We start from the raw sequence: 14,869 nt of genomic DNA, 5'->3' as shown, positions 1-14,869 counted from the left end.
GATGCTCCTCAGGGGTTATGTGAGCTCTGCCTAGCTGCATGGGCTTCTCGTGGTGGTGAAGTCCTCAAGCTGTTCCATTTTCTGTGCAATAACCATCCTAGTCCTATCTAAATAAGCAAAAAGTATGCTTCGTGTTCATAGTTTTTCAACAAGTATTATTCCAAATATTCATACATCTTCTTTTCTCTTTCCTTTAACATTACTGTTGAGCGGCTGTTACAAGAACATTTCCTCCTTTGAGGATCATTAAGGTTTATCTGATCTTAGTTGCTTTCTCTAACAGCTTTAGTGTCATTGTGACCCGAATAAAGTCTAACTCAAGCAGCACTTGCACACAAGTCAAGCATTTCAGACTGTGTACAGAGGATGAACTCACTCATCAGACTGCCTCCAGCTACAGACAGAGTGGATAAGCTCCAGTCCCCTGTTCCTCTCTGCTCCCAAGAGGCCTTACTAGGATGACTTTTCTCCAATAATATGATCCTGGAACGACTTACAAATTTACATCATCTGATGACAATGGTATGTTGATGTTTTGATAATGTAACCAAATGATAAAAAGAGGAGATGAACAGTTTACATGACAAAGCCACTTGCAAGTTGATTTAGTAGTTGATTAAGCTACAGTTAAACTAAGCCTATATTACAGCCTAATATAACAATCCCCCTCCAAATTCTTGTGTTCTGTATGTTCAGATTTTCTTAAACTTCTTTTGGATTGTGTTGATTTAATTAACCCTGATCTTGTATGTTATATGAAATATTACTGCTGAGAAAAACTTTAGGTGTAAAATACCGGCTGGCTCTGTGGTGGGCGCAGAGCTGGACTCTCTAGTAACAGTGGCAGAGAGAAGGACCCTGAACAGAATGCTCTCCATCATGGACAACACCCACCACCCTCTGCACAGCACCTTCAGCAGGCAGAGGAGTGTGTTCAGTGGCAGACTGCTGTCACAATCCTGTTCCACAGACAGACTTAAGAACTCTTTTGTCCCCTTTGGGAAACTAACATTTTCCTCAAATGTTAGCTTTGGGAAAGCACACACTTGGACTAATCTTTCTTTTTTTTCCATTTCCCATCTGCACAGCTGTCCCAAGAGTCAGCCTCTAGTTGGACACTTTAATGATTACCTCAATTATTTAAATAGCACCTTTAATTTAATGTTTGCACTGCCTGTTATTTAATTTAATGTCTGTTTTTGATAACTCTGCACGATCTGCTTTTTAAACATTGCTGTACATATATAAACAACACAATTTCAGAAGGTCAACACTTTTTTTTTTTTATATTCAGGTCTAATTACAGATTGTTCCCTCAACTGTTTATAGGTTCTTGCTTTAAATTGCTGCAAATTATCCCTGCACGGGTTATGTACATTTCTTGTTATAAGTCTATTTTTAATTGCACAGTTTAAGTTTGTTTCACCTAGGGGTATTCTTTAATTTTTTGGGGGGTTAATATATATGTATGGGAGGGGGGCGTCGATTTTGTGGTTAATTTGTAACAAATGTTTCATGTCATGTACGTCTTTGTAACCTGCTACTGGATGCTTTGAATTCCCCTCGGGATCAGTAAAGTATCTATCTATCTATATACAGCTTGTTATCTTGTAGCATGTCAGTGGCCAAATTATGAATTTCAATCTTCAATAAAGTATGAATGGCATCCTTCTGAAAGTTAGTTAGCAGACCCGAGGTATATTGTGCGTTTCTAGTATCATCTATAGTATCATATCAACTCAAAGCACATATGCACCTACCATGGCCCGAGTGTCTACAGACCCACAAAATGTGAAATAAACCCATCCAGTCCTTTCTTTGTGGTCTGCATGAATCTTACAACACAGAGAAAAATGCTGTATTTCAAATTTGCTCAACTTCTGAAGTCACAGTGGGATTCTGGTTTACAAAATCCTCTCCCCTCCCCTGGTATCTCCACCCCCAGCCTAGAGCAAAACTTTGGTGCAGGTCCACCATTTTTATTCAGAGGAGTGAAGTCTACTGGGAAAACTCAGGGGGGGGGGGGGGGGTCTGAGGCTGTTTTGGCCATTTTGCTATAATTGTCATTTTACTTACATCTGACTACGTCAAAAAATGTTTATCATACAAGTGCCTGGAATCTTTTTTTTCAGCACAACCTCACCTTTATGATTTGACCATTCATTAGTCACCTAGAGATACTGTATCAACACACAGGAAACAAACACACACAAAAATAGAGAATTCATTTTTTTTTTAATTGATTACTTTTTTATTCTAAAATACACAGAGTGCTAGAGGAAACTGTTTTGAATTGATAAAAAATGAACTTTAAATGTATAAAAAGAAAATTTGGAAAAGAATAAGAATTGATTCAATTTTTTACAACAACAGTAAGCTTGTACATAGACGTTTTTTGTATTCTAGCTATGCCACTGCTCCAAAAAGTCCCTGCCACTACTCAAAACTGCTCCTGGGAACTGTTTTGAGCAGTGACAAAGCTAAAATAATAATAATAATTATCAAAATAATAAATGGAAATATATAAGGACATTTGGTATTCAAATATTTACAAAAAAAGCAGGTGTTTTTTGTATTTTATCTACCAAACACATTTCAAACAACAAAAACATGAGAGAAAACAAACACAAGTCAGTCTAACCTTGTCACACATGTTGATTGATGAATAATAAAAAGCATGACAGCATTTCCAATGTAGGTAAGACATGGGAAAATAAATTGAAATCTAATATTTTCGCCATAGGAGGCTGAAATTTGGCATGGAGTTGAACAGTGTGTGTATGTGAGTGGTCTGGCTGTGTTGCCTGAGCTGTTGCAGATCTCTCCCGACGACGCTTTGCGCTTTGTCTAGCCCTCGTTGTAGGAGGAATGGATCTCCACTGAAGACTCCTTACAGGATCAACATTGATTGTTGGGTCCCTAGGCTGGTCATCTTCCTCTCTGTGGATGTAAAATGTTAAAAGCTGGTTTACAAAGAGAGCACTGAGCAAAGACATTTCATAGTAAAATAACAAAACAACAAAACATTTCCACCAAAGCAACACTTTTTCCATCAGAACATTCTACATTCAAAGAAATACCAGGAAACGCAACGACTGCGCGAAATCTCAAGAAAATGTATGCGGACTAAATATATTAAAAGTATCATATCTCCAGTTTTACATGACCTAGGAACGTCAAATAGGGATGGAATAGGAAACGGGAGGAAGTTTCGAGTCTGCACGTTCGTGTGATCAGATCACGTGACTTCATCAAAGCGCTTTGATGACGTCACGTGACAGAACAGAGGTTATGAAAGAGACACACACACATCAAAACGTTTTGAGAGCGCTAAATACAGGATCAGTTTACAACCACAAAAACTGTCAAAACGTGAGGAACAGGCTTTAGGAATGGAAGCAAACAAAATGGAAGCGAAAATGACCTACACCAGAAGAGACATGCAGGAGTTAATCAACGTCAAGGACAGAGAAAAGGAAATTGTGGAAAAAGAACTTACAGAAAAGACCATTGAACATGACAAATTACTTACAGAAAAAAGAGAAACAAACATTAAATTCGTTCAACAGAGGAAGGAATTGAAGGACAGAGGTGAGCAAATTGCTATCCTGCAAAAGGAAAATAAGCAACTCTTACAGAGTCGGGATACAATTGTCAAGACTCATCATTCGCAAATTCAAGGTGAACTTAAACACTTAAAGCTGTTTTTGAGTCAAACGGAGGAAGCCCACAAGAAAGAGTTAGATAGACAGAAGAGGAAGCATGATAAAGATGAAGAATTCATGCTATCAGAGTGTAACAAAAAGATGGAGGAGGAAGTGCAGAGAGCAGCCAAAATGTGCAAAGAGCAAAATAAAGATTTTGTGATCAAGATGGAGAAAGAGAAGAAAGAGAAAATGGAGCTGCTTGAAAAGTACAAAAAAGAAGAGAAGCGCTTGAATGATGTTATAACAAATCATCAAACGGTCATTGCAGGCGAGATAACCAGAACACAGGAAGCAATGGACAAAAAAGTTTATACTCTAGTGGCCAACAAACTAGATGTTGAGAGACAGTTAAAAGAGATGAAACAAGAACTGGACAAGAGAAACACAGTGGATCATCTCATGGATAAGATTGACGTTTTTGAGAAAAAACAAGCAAAGGACGCAATCATAATCAAAAACCACAAATATACGATACTCACACTTAGAAGTGGACAAGCAAAGTTAATGAAGAAAGTGTCAGAGGAGGAAAAAGACAATTCTCTCTTTAGAGCGATGAATGATGCTCTTGTCAATAATTGTCAGGAGATACAGGGCAACTGCACAAAGAGTCAGAAAAATCTCAAAGAAAAGGATCTGGAGCTGGATTATGCATTACGAGAAAACATTTATCTGCAGGGTGAAGCTAAAAATCAGAAATTGAGAGGGAAAGCCAAACAGACAGAAACAAATAGGTTCAAGGATGCAAACCACAGACTGGAGACCGTAATAAAGAGACTGGAGAAGGACATATATTCATGCAAGCCTCATTTGGATGATCCAAAGATGCTGAGAAAAACAGTCATGGCTCTCTTTAGTCGTTACATTGACAGAGATAAAACAGTGGGCATGGATGAAGACAAAGAGGGCCACAAGTTCATGATAAATTGTTTCCAAGAAAAGGAAGATGCCTTTCAAAGGGCTATTGCGGACCTGAAGAAACAGCTCGAAAGGAAGGACCTGCAACTGGCCAAACAAATAAAAAAATCTGATGCCGACAACTCCTACCTTTTGAATCACAGCTATGAACAGAAGATGGCAATCGAAGAGCAGAGGATGGTAATCAAACAGCTACAATTGGAGAAGACAACAAAAAGTCAAGCTGAATCCAAAGCGAAGCCAGGAATCGTTAAGTTGTCCTTTCGGGTCGCGGAAGAAAAGGCGAATAGTTTTTTAAGGTCCAAGGATAATCATGAACCACTTACACAGGACTCCACTAACATCTGAGTGCAGAAGACGACACGGCGACCCAGCGGTTACCTCTGTCTTCTTGCCCTCCTTACCACATCTGACAGGGTTTACTCCGAGTGCTTCGGTTTCCTCTTCAATCAAACATTAGACACTCAAAATTGTTTTAAACCAACCAATCAATAAATCAATCAATGTGTACATCAATAAATGTGAAGCTCAAGGTTTTTGTGTTGACCCTGTCCTACATGTGTCAGTAACTGTCACTGACTGGGACTCTTTTCTGTGAAAATGGACTAGCAGCCATCTAATCAAGTCAGAGGTTCAGCATGGGGTTTGGAAGTTTTTTAAGGGGACATATTGTGAAATAAAACAAACACAACAGTTTATTTGTAGTGACGAAGGGCATACAGCAGCCCTTCAGCTTTGTGTCTAGCGGTTTGATTACGTTTCCCCTCATCGCTAACTGGATGTGACGGTTTGTGGCCGTTCCCCTTGATGCCAACTGTATTATTATTTTGTGGCCACAAACTATAAAATTTTCACCAATGTCACCAGAGGGGCTTTGTACTTCTTAACTTCAGTCTTAAGACAAAAGTTAAGAAGATTTCAAATTCCTGAAAAAAGTTCATATTTATTTTCTTAACTTTCTTCTTATGTTTCTTCCTCAGAAAAAAACTTTAAATTAGATTCTTGAAATCAAAGTTCTTAAATTTCGTCCTAATTTTCTTCTTAACTTTAAGATCACACAACACCTGTCCTAAAATTGTTAAGAGTGGAAAGATAAGCCTCTAAATCCATTCATTTAAACACATTTTAGACAATCGATTTGGATTTTCAGTTTTACTAAACTTGTCTTAACATTTATTGTTAGAGCTCCTCACTCTGCCGCTGCGTGTATCCCGCGTCGTAACCATAGACTGTAAACATAATGGACGTGACAAGCTCCCCGGTAGAGTGAAGCTTTTATCTTTAGAGCTCTCCCTGCTGACTGGCTGCAGTATAGGTCATAAACCCCGCCTCCTCAATGATAACAGATGTCGTAACACTCTCTCTTCGGTAGCGCCTGGCTCTCTGTCTTGGCATTTCTTGCAGCAGGTCTTTTATGTCCTCCTGCGCTGTTGCTCCGCTCTTGTGTTCTGCTCTTCCGTTTATATGGACTGCTCGCTCTCTCGTTTCTTCCTGATCTTGTGTTCTCCTTGCTGTTGTTTCTATAAAACAAAGCTACACAGGTGCGGGTAATCTAACCAAGAGTATTAATAAAAACACAACAGCAATCAATAAAACCCAAAATATATTCTACGTTCGTAAAAAAATGTGCATTATATCAATCAGTAAAACCTTCTGCCTTGTGACACCTATGCTCAATTAAATATCAAACTATCAATAGCAATTCTTCTGGTTGAAACTAAATGGTATAAGTGGACATGAGCACTTTTCTAGTTTTTCAACTAGGCACTTGCTCAACGTCACACCTACCCAATCACACCCATTCACACCATGTAGTGATTGTGACTTTCCCATTCATACGAGCACTAATGGGTTAAGTGTCTTGCCCAAGGACAAACGGACATGTTGACGCAGGAGGTGGGGCTCGAGCTCACAGCCTTCCGGTTGAGGGACGAACACCCTACCAACCTAGCCACAGCCGCCCCGGCAACTTTAGCGACACCTTCATTTAATTTATATTAACTACCCTTTTCATTTATACTTTTATATTAAAATATAAATATAATAATTTTATATTGAAACAGCATGCATAAAGCTAGCTTGCCTACAGTTACATTCTGGCTAGCGTTAGGCTACAGCCAACAACGCGATGATGACTGTTTACAGATCAGTCCAAGATAGGCTACATTAAAACCACTAGGCTTAAGATTCAGCTTGAATCTCTCAGGCTGATTTTAATGTTTGCCATAATACCTTTGACAAAAAGGAACGATAGGCTACTTCTGAAGAGTCCTGACAGCTGGAATGTTTATGTTCCTTTCTTTTTTTATTGATTTAGAGTGAATACTGAATTGATTGACAATGGAAGAAAAACATTTAGCCTATTGCAGAAAACAGAATTTAAACAGATTGAATTATACACAAACAGATGTGCAACAGTGGATATCTATCTGGAATAGAGCTGCATCCAAAACCAAAAGACAAACCTTTAAATGTCACGAGTTGATCAACTTAAAGCAGCTTGAGATTTTAACTCTTTGGTCACAAAACAGGCTTTGAGCTAGAAGTGATGACTGCCTTCATTTGACATTAAAAAAGGTGAATTATTGAATTTCTCAGTTATCTACCGCTGAAACTTTGTACAAATTGAAAGCTTATAGATTCAACATGTGGTTTATACATTTTCTGTAACAATGTGAGCACTGAAAAGTCAGATAAGGAAAGATAACAGTTGAATTCAGCAGTTAGTTCTGGCAGAAAAAGAAGACTTTACAAAACTGGTAGGTGTCAATAGAAAAACACGAGAATCATCCACATGTAAGACTGGAAATGTTTCATTATTTGACCCTCAGTAGAGGGACAAACCCCTCTGTCTACAGCTGCATCAAAACACTGGACTGACTAACATGGCATGTTAGTGGAGCTGAGATTGTGGATAAGGTGTTCATCGCACCAGACAAAAATGCTGCTTTGTGTTCCTGTGTGTCTATGCATGTCATGCAAGAAACATTGCATCCTTTGTCTGTTCCTAGCTCTAATTCAGGCCCCCAAAATAGTTTCTTTTAACTTCAAACTGAACTAATTTCCTGTGTAAAGTATTCAAGCTTTATTTAAAATAAGTTCTGTGCCGCATCTACAGTTGCGAGGCCTGTTAGAATCCAGTTCTAATAACTGATCTAGTGTAACGCCTACTTTTACCTTTTAAGGTCAGTCGGCTTTAACAGCTGTTTATGTCCCCACAGATATGCACTGTAGGCTATTATTTTATTTTTGTAGGCTTTACCTGATAACAAACACCTCCACATGAAGAGCAACCTGCAGTCTGCTTATAAAAAAAACATACAGACCATTTCTACACGCAAACACTTTTAATATTAAATTATTTATTAAATATTTATTTTAACTGATAATCTGATAGTGAAGTCTTTATTTTATAAACACTAAGGATATCTCGGGATTATTGAGAATGTTTCATTAGGCTCAAAATTCCAGCAAAACAGGATGCATAACATTTCTAAACCTTAAGATCATTAAAGGAGCTATATGTACCTTTCAAAAATACTGCGTTTGTAGTGACACCGCAGGCCGTTAGGCAAACTGCACCAGTAACCTGCGTGCTCGTCATACGTGCTCGTAGTCTGTGTTGTGCTAGAGGTCTGTCGTTTATTTGTACTAACAGATTCCATATTAGATTCATTCTCCATCCCACAAACGACAGTCTCGACAGGCTGAGAGCAGGAGTGTGTGATGAGTTTGTACTGTTGAGCTCTGTAAGCGGAGTGAGCAGGACGTTGAAAACGCCAATAAAACGTCACTTCCTGGAGCTTTTGCGGAAAATACGACCCGTGGAAACTTTTCATACAGGCAACACAGATAGACAGTGAACATCTACTTTTTCATATATATTTATACATGTAAAAAGTTACATAGCCTCTTTAACGATCATGATGAAAGTAAATCGTGTTTCTGACTGACAAGACGACTCCCACTCTGTCAGTAGCGCTTTCATACGAGCAATACCGGGTTAAGTGTCTTGACCAAGGACACAACGGATATGTTGTTCAGCTGGGGATCGAACCCTCGACCTTCTTGCTCCCACTGCTTCGGTGGCGGAGTATGGATGGATTGGTGTTGTCCTTACTCTCTGATGTACATCGCTTTGGATAAAAATGTCTGCTAAGTGAATTGTAACACTCCCCTGCTTGTTTACTAACTGTGTTTGACTGGTGTTATGTGTTGAACCAAAGTTGGGTTCTTTTTGCTAACAACAAACTTGATGGATACAGAAAAAAGCTTTAGCCATAAAGCTAGATGATTGGTTCAGCTTCTCTCATGCATGACGTTAACCAGTAAGGCACAATAGCTCAGCTGAACACTGACAACAATATCACTTCACCTTTATAAAAGATATCACTCCGCCAAACTTTAATTTACAAAATGGGAAAGTGTGATTAGCCTACTATTTCAGGTCCATTTATCATTTTATGAACAGAATGTTGATAACCTGTAGCCTATGTGGTTACAACTTATAAAATAAAATAAGCCATTTTAAATGGACTTGTGAATTAATACCACTCACCTCACCTGTGTAGGCTACAGACAACAACTTGAAATGATCTATAGCAGTGGTGTCCAAACTTTTTTTCTTGTGGGCCAAAATTGTTGTGTTAGAATCGCTCACAAGGCCATAGGTTTTGTTTTTTAGAATATAGTTGAAAAAATAGTAAGGCTTTGTAGATCAGAATCAAAAGGCTCGCTAAAGAAATAGCGAATTTAATAAAAGGAAATCAAATATTTTGATGTCTTCGTTCTACTTTATTTGTTTTTTTCTCAGAATCAAGTCTGTAACGTGGTTCATTTTTTTGGAAAAGCTTTCTGCATTTAGCTCAGGTCATTAAATGGTCCGCTTGTTTGTAAAAACTTTGCATACGTTTTTTTTCATAGGCCGCAAAAAATCCCCTCAAGGGCCGCAAATGGCCCTCGGGCCGCACTTTTGACACCCCTGATCTATACAAATTTTTTTTGTGGATTTATATATATATATTTTATTTTATTTTTTATTTTTTATTTTATTTTATTTTTTAAACACATGGTCAGTGGACACTTTAAAAACATTTGTTTTACATCCAGAATGTAAAACTTAATCTTGGATCGTTATCAGCCTCTTGGCTTCTTGCCACTGATCAGATGAACGGATGGATGTAATGAGAAGGTTACATCACTTGCAGTGCAGCCAGACACCAGCAGCAGCATCCAGCACGAAGGTAACGCGGCGCACAAACCCGGCTGGCCATATTGTGCTCCCCGGTAAATCGGCTGCGTCACACCTTCAAAAAGCACACAGGAACACTGGAACCATAGAGCCAATAGATCAGGAGAAAGACGGTGCTTCAAAACGCTACATTCGGCTGAGCTGGTGAGTGTTTGGATGCGGTACATTACATGTTTTTTTCCCCCTATACATCAGGCTGTTATATCTAAGCGTTGCGTGTCGTCTCTGCTGCGCTTTAGTGGATCACAGGCTTTCTCATGGCCCTCACAGCCCGCACGTCCTACTAGTCGTATTGTTTGAATTGTGCCGCTGTTTGAACGTGAAAAGAAAGAATAATGATGCATTTTTTTAATTACCCAGGAGCAGAGAATTATCACATTGTACGCGCTTGTTTACCCCCCCATTATGTTGGTGTGTTTTCGTGCAGGGAAAATGGTTAAACTGGGGAATAATTTCAGCGAGAAAAATAACGGGAAGGTTGTTTCTGAAGACGGATTTGACACCATCCCTCTCATAACACCATTAGATGCCAGTCAGCTGCAGTTCCCTCCACCTGATAAGGTAAGATTCTTTTGTTTGATATGTTTTCATTGATTTTGAGTGTCATGTTAAGGACCAATTTTCCCTTGATGTATTTATTTCTAGATCCCAATTAGACCAATTAAGATGGTGTCAATTAGGGACTCATTTTCGGGGTATCCCATTACAAATGTAATATTTTTTCTGTGGAAAATTGTCCCGCATCCTTCTCTTTTGGACTCTTATTGTCCTCCTGACACTGTTACTTTGAGCTGAAGAACGTGTGTGTTGTTGTTGTTTTTATTTCAGGTGGTGGTTAAAACAAAGGCAGACTATGATTGTGAGAGCAAGACAGGGAAGCTACGATCTCCTAAAATCGCAGAGTTCTCCATAAGTATCATTGAAGGCGTATCTGAGCGACTGAAAGTAAGAAGAATATCACTGCCACTGTCTGTGTTTTAAACATCAACCCATTTCTCTCACACCCCCACACATGCACATGAGCGGGGGAGGAGACAGCTGTCACCTCCATCCCAGAGTCCCTAACCAATCCTAGTTACACGCTGTGTCTTCTTAGTTCAGGACACCTCCACCTCTTGTGTCCTCTGCTGCCTTGTTTTCCTGCCTGGCTACACAAGGAGCCGTAATGCACAATGATTCACTTAACCCCGCCCTGAAACGCTCATTAATTCAGCTGCTGCCATGGCGATGGCCTCTAAATGGTTGCATCTCTCCCACCAACCCCCCCCTCCCCCTTTAGCTTACAGATGTGTTTAAGTGTCCACAAGGTAAAGAATGATCCGAAAACACACATTTTTTGTAAAATAAAAAGGGATAAAACACACTTTTGGCTGCATAGCAGTTTGGTGACTGAACTTTAAAAATAAAACTCATACATCTTCTGCACACTGATTCTGCAATAATCTCCCTTACACATTCCAAATCAACAGATGAAACTATCTCTGTGGGACGTTTCAAGCTCCCTTTCATGACAGAGCTTTAATTCTCCAACATCTAAAAGGAAAGGAGACACATCACTGTCTCAGAGAACACAGCTCGCATCCTCACACCGGTGCTTTGAAATGCTGCAGGCAGCCCTTTCATCGCAGATCTCCTGTTGCTTTCCTCTGAGCGTCTTCCCCTGTCTGTTCTGTATATGCAGGCTTCAAACAGACTGATAAGAGAATGTACTTTTGTTCAGATAAATGTGGTGTTTCTTTAGTCTTATCAGACCTGTGACAAACATACAGGGAAACAGAACAAAATGTACTTGTAGTCATGTTAGCTTGCACTGAAACCAAGAAATCCCCAATAATCTTCAGTCAGCACAGCATGCAATACAAAAACAAAACACAGCATGCAATGAAAATCAACAGTTGTATCAGGATTTAAACCTTTTCACTGAAATGTTGGACAGTTTATCTGATCGCTTGAAAAGAAAAAAAATCCAATGCGAAACAGGAAAAGTAACACATTCATCAACTCATAACTTCCAAACACCTCAGGGCTCAACATCACAGCAATAATGAGGCTATTTCTCCCACACATTGTCTTTTCCCCCTCCCAGAAACACCAGTAACTTTTACATAAGTCCACTGGGAGCCAAGCACTGGGCTGTACAGATGGTCACAAAAGCCCTTTGCTGATTAACTAATTAGTCAGGAATCCCTGATTCGTTATTATATATAATAAACTCAACCTACACCAACTATTTAACCAGTTAAATTAATATAACGTTAATACCTACCCCCCCCCCCCCCCCCCCAACACACACACACACACACACACACACACACACACACACACACACACACACACACACACACACACACACAAACAGCCAAACAGCCAAACAGCGTGGATTTGAGTCTGATGATTGGGAGGTTGTGTGTCTCCCTTAGATGACCTTGCTGGTGATCTGTGCCCTGGCCTTCCTGGTGTGTGTGGTGTTTCTGGTGGTCTACAAGGTCTATCAGTACGAGCAGCCCTGCCCTGACAGCTTCGTTTACATGGTAACACCATTGTTTGTGACACAGCCTGATAGTGATTTATGATCATCATTTCAATCTAACAACAGTCATTTGAGAAGTGATATATAAACCTGGTTTAATATATAAAAAGTGCCTTATTGATGGAACACTAGACAAGCAGGTTGTCATTATTGTGTTTCTATTACCATCTGTTGTAGGGGAGACATTGCACGGATATCCTTTTGTAAATTTAACAACCCTGCTCCATGTAGAAGGAACTTTGAGAGAAGTTTAATCGTACATTTAACACGTGGCTACCATTTAAATATAATTGGAATTCATTATAATATCTTAAAACAATTAGGTTAATTATTGTGGGCAAGAGCGGTTACATATGAACTCTATTTGAAGGCAGCATTTAGATGTGAATGTCATTAGTTACCATGTTGCTCTCAAGAATTTAACATTAATAAAAGAATCCACAAAATATAACACTGCACGATCCTTTACATGAGATCAGCTGATACAACCTTTCTATGTTTTGTAGTCCAGTCTGGTTGCTTATGCATATGCAGCTAAGTTTAGCAAACGTTAGTTTCAGTCATAAGCTTAATCTGTCTTTGTGACTTATTTACAAACCTGTTCTGTTCTTCTAGTTTAGCATTTAAGCTTAATGCTTAACAGTACATTAAACGTTTAACAGTCCCATGTAGTTGTATAAGTTGCTGTTGAGCAAATTCTTCCTCATGTCGCTTTTAAACTGTTACATTTGTGAGGTGTTAAAGTTGAACTTGAATTAAGATGTATTTCAGTGTTAAACCGCACAGCTCAGTTTTGTCACTTTGTTTAAATGTTTAGGTCTAACTGGGCTGTGAATCAGTTTTGTTTCTCAGAATCCCATTCATCCCATTTTCTAACTTTGTTTATTGTCCTTATGGACTCATCACTTCCTGGTCTTATAAATCCCGTCCTCTCTCTCTTTGGAGCAGCAAGGTCGCTGCATGCCGGCTGGGATATATGGAGGCTACCCCCCTCAGGGCCCTGGGGGCCGCGGGCGCCTTTTCACCCTCATCAACCACTACAACATTGCCAAGCAGACCATCACTCGGTCAGTATCACCGTGGATGACCATCATGTCTGAGGAGAAGGTAACACAGCAGGAGATGGAAACCGCTCAGAAGCTGGCTTAACCTACCTGAGATCAGGAGGCGATCTCCCTGCAGAGAAAAATTAATAAACAAATAAATAACTTGGTTGTGCCATTCAAGCAAACCTGAGAGAGTCCAGTGGCTTTCTGTGGGTGAAAATCGACTTTTCTCATTGCCTGAGGTGCTCTGCTGCCTTGTTGATGTAGTTTGGTCTGCTGGTGTGTGCTGTAGCAGGGAGTGTGTGGAAACTTTGAACAAGCCTTACAGTTTGGTGGATTCATGGTTTGTTTGAATAGCATATGTTGTTACTTATTTACACATCAAAAGAGAGTGGTGGACGTATACAAAACGCCACTGGAATATAAACACAGACACACACACTTACTGTCTTTGTACATAGACACATGTAATAGAACCCACTTTAGTACTCACTTTGTGAAATGACTGTGAACCATCTCTTGTCTGCGTCGCTTCTTTTAATGCACCGCACGCAAGAATCTGAAAACAATCAATTTGCTTTGACTCTCCTTTCTTTTCAAACACATTAAGTACTGTTAGTGCATGTGAGTGGTAAATTCTACAGTTTGCAGCATTTTTACCACTGAGGGTATCTGAATCAAACTATTTCATTGTTACAATATTGTGGATTAATGATCCTTGACCTGAAGGAAAGCTTTTAACCAGCGATTAAAAAAAACAATTTTAATGATGTTGTTTTGATACAGCCTTTACCGCTCTCTGAATATGTTTCTCTGATTCTAATAAGGTGCTGTAAAGGAGTTTTTAGTATTTGATGCATCAAGTCTTTTGAACCAGCATTAATGATTGTCTCCATTCATTTGAACTCTGTGTGAACACCATGGGGTTTTTCTTTTGACATCACCTAATGGTGACTTTTCTTTGCATACAGTTTATTCAACTGTACTGAATGTTTTTGGCATTTCTAGTGAAGACACTGTATTGTGTAATGCTTTGCATTGATAAATGTCACCATGACAGACGGCTGTTTGTAGCCGTCACAGATAATAGACTTAGGTTGATGTAAAGTTAAGAGCAGTCGCTTGTCTTGTTGCTTTTTTCTGTATTTGTCCTCTAACTTAAACTGTCACAAATGATGTACCTTTTCAAACAATGTAATGATTACCATTGAAGTGCATTTGCTACATAAACATGTCAAATGAAAAACTGAAATAAAGTGCCCGCATTTCATGCCAATGTGTAAGTTAATTTTCATTACTGAAGTCAGACATTTTCATAAACTTTTTTTTTTTTTACAATAAATCACATCAGTAAAATGTGAAAACTCCCTCAAGCCACAGAAACATTTGAAAGCTTTATCAAACTAATCTTAAAAAACAA

General features: G+C 39.1%; 1 protein-coding gene across 1 annotated transcript; it reads left to right on the top strand.

Moving 5' to 3' along the window:
* The first annotated feature begins 9,824 nt into the window (after positions 1 to 9,824).
* nsg1 (neuronal vesicle trafficking associated 1) lies at positions 9,825 to 14,719 on the top strand. The gene is made up of 5 exons (XM_020647957.3): positions 9,825 to 10,017; positions 10,301 to 10,434; positions 10,702 to 10,818; positions 12,294 to 12,404; positions 13,352 to 14,719. Exons 2-5 carry the CDS (start codon positions 10,306 to 10,308, stop codon positions 13,550 to 13,552), a joined length of 558 nt encoding a protein of 185 aa, XP_020503613.1. The 5' UTR covers positions 9,825 to 10,017; positions 10,301 to 10,305; the 3' UTR covers positions 13,553 to 14,719.
* Positions 14,720 to 14,869: the final 150 nt, after the last annotated feature.

Source organism: Labrus bergylta, chromosome 5, assembly GCF_963930695.1.
Source record: "Labrus bergylta chromosome 5, fLabBer1.1, whole genome shotgun sequence".
Lineage (NCBI taxonomy): Eukaryota > Metazoa > Chordata > Actinopteri > Labriformes > Labridae > Labrus > Labrus bergylta.
This window is presented reverse-complemented; position numbering and strand designations above follow the sequence as displayed.

What these genes read in the sequence shown, in the direction of transcription:
- nsg1 (XM_020647957.3), top strand. Translation starts at nt 10,306, where the DNA reads ATGGTTAAACTGGGGAATAATTTCAGCGAGAAAAATAACGGGAAGGTT. An exon ending in AGTTCCCTCCACCTGATAAG is followed by an intron (nt 10,435 to 10,701) that starts GTAAGATTCTTT and finishes TTTTTATTTCAG; the next exon opens with GTGGTGGTTAAAACAAAGGC. An exon ending in GCGTATCTGAGCGACTGAAA is followed by an intron (nt 10,819 to 12,293) that starts GTAAGAAGAATA and finishes TGTCTCCCTTAG; the next exon opens with ATGACCTTGCTGGTGATCTG.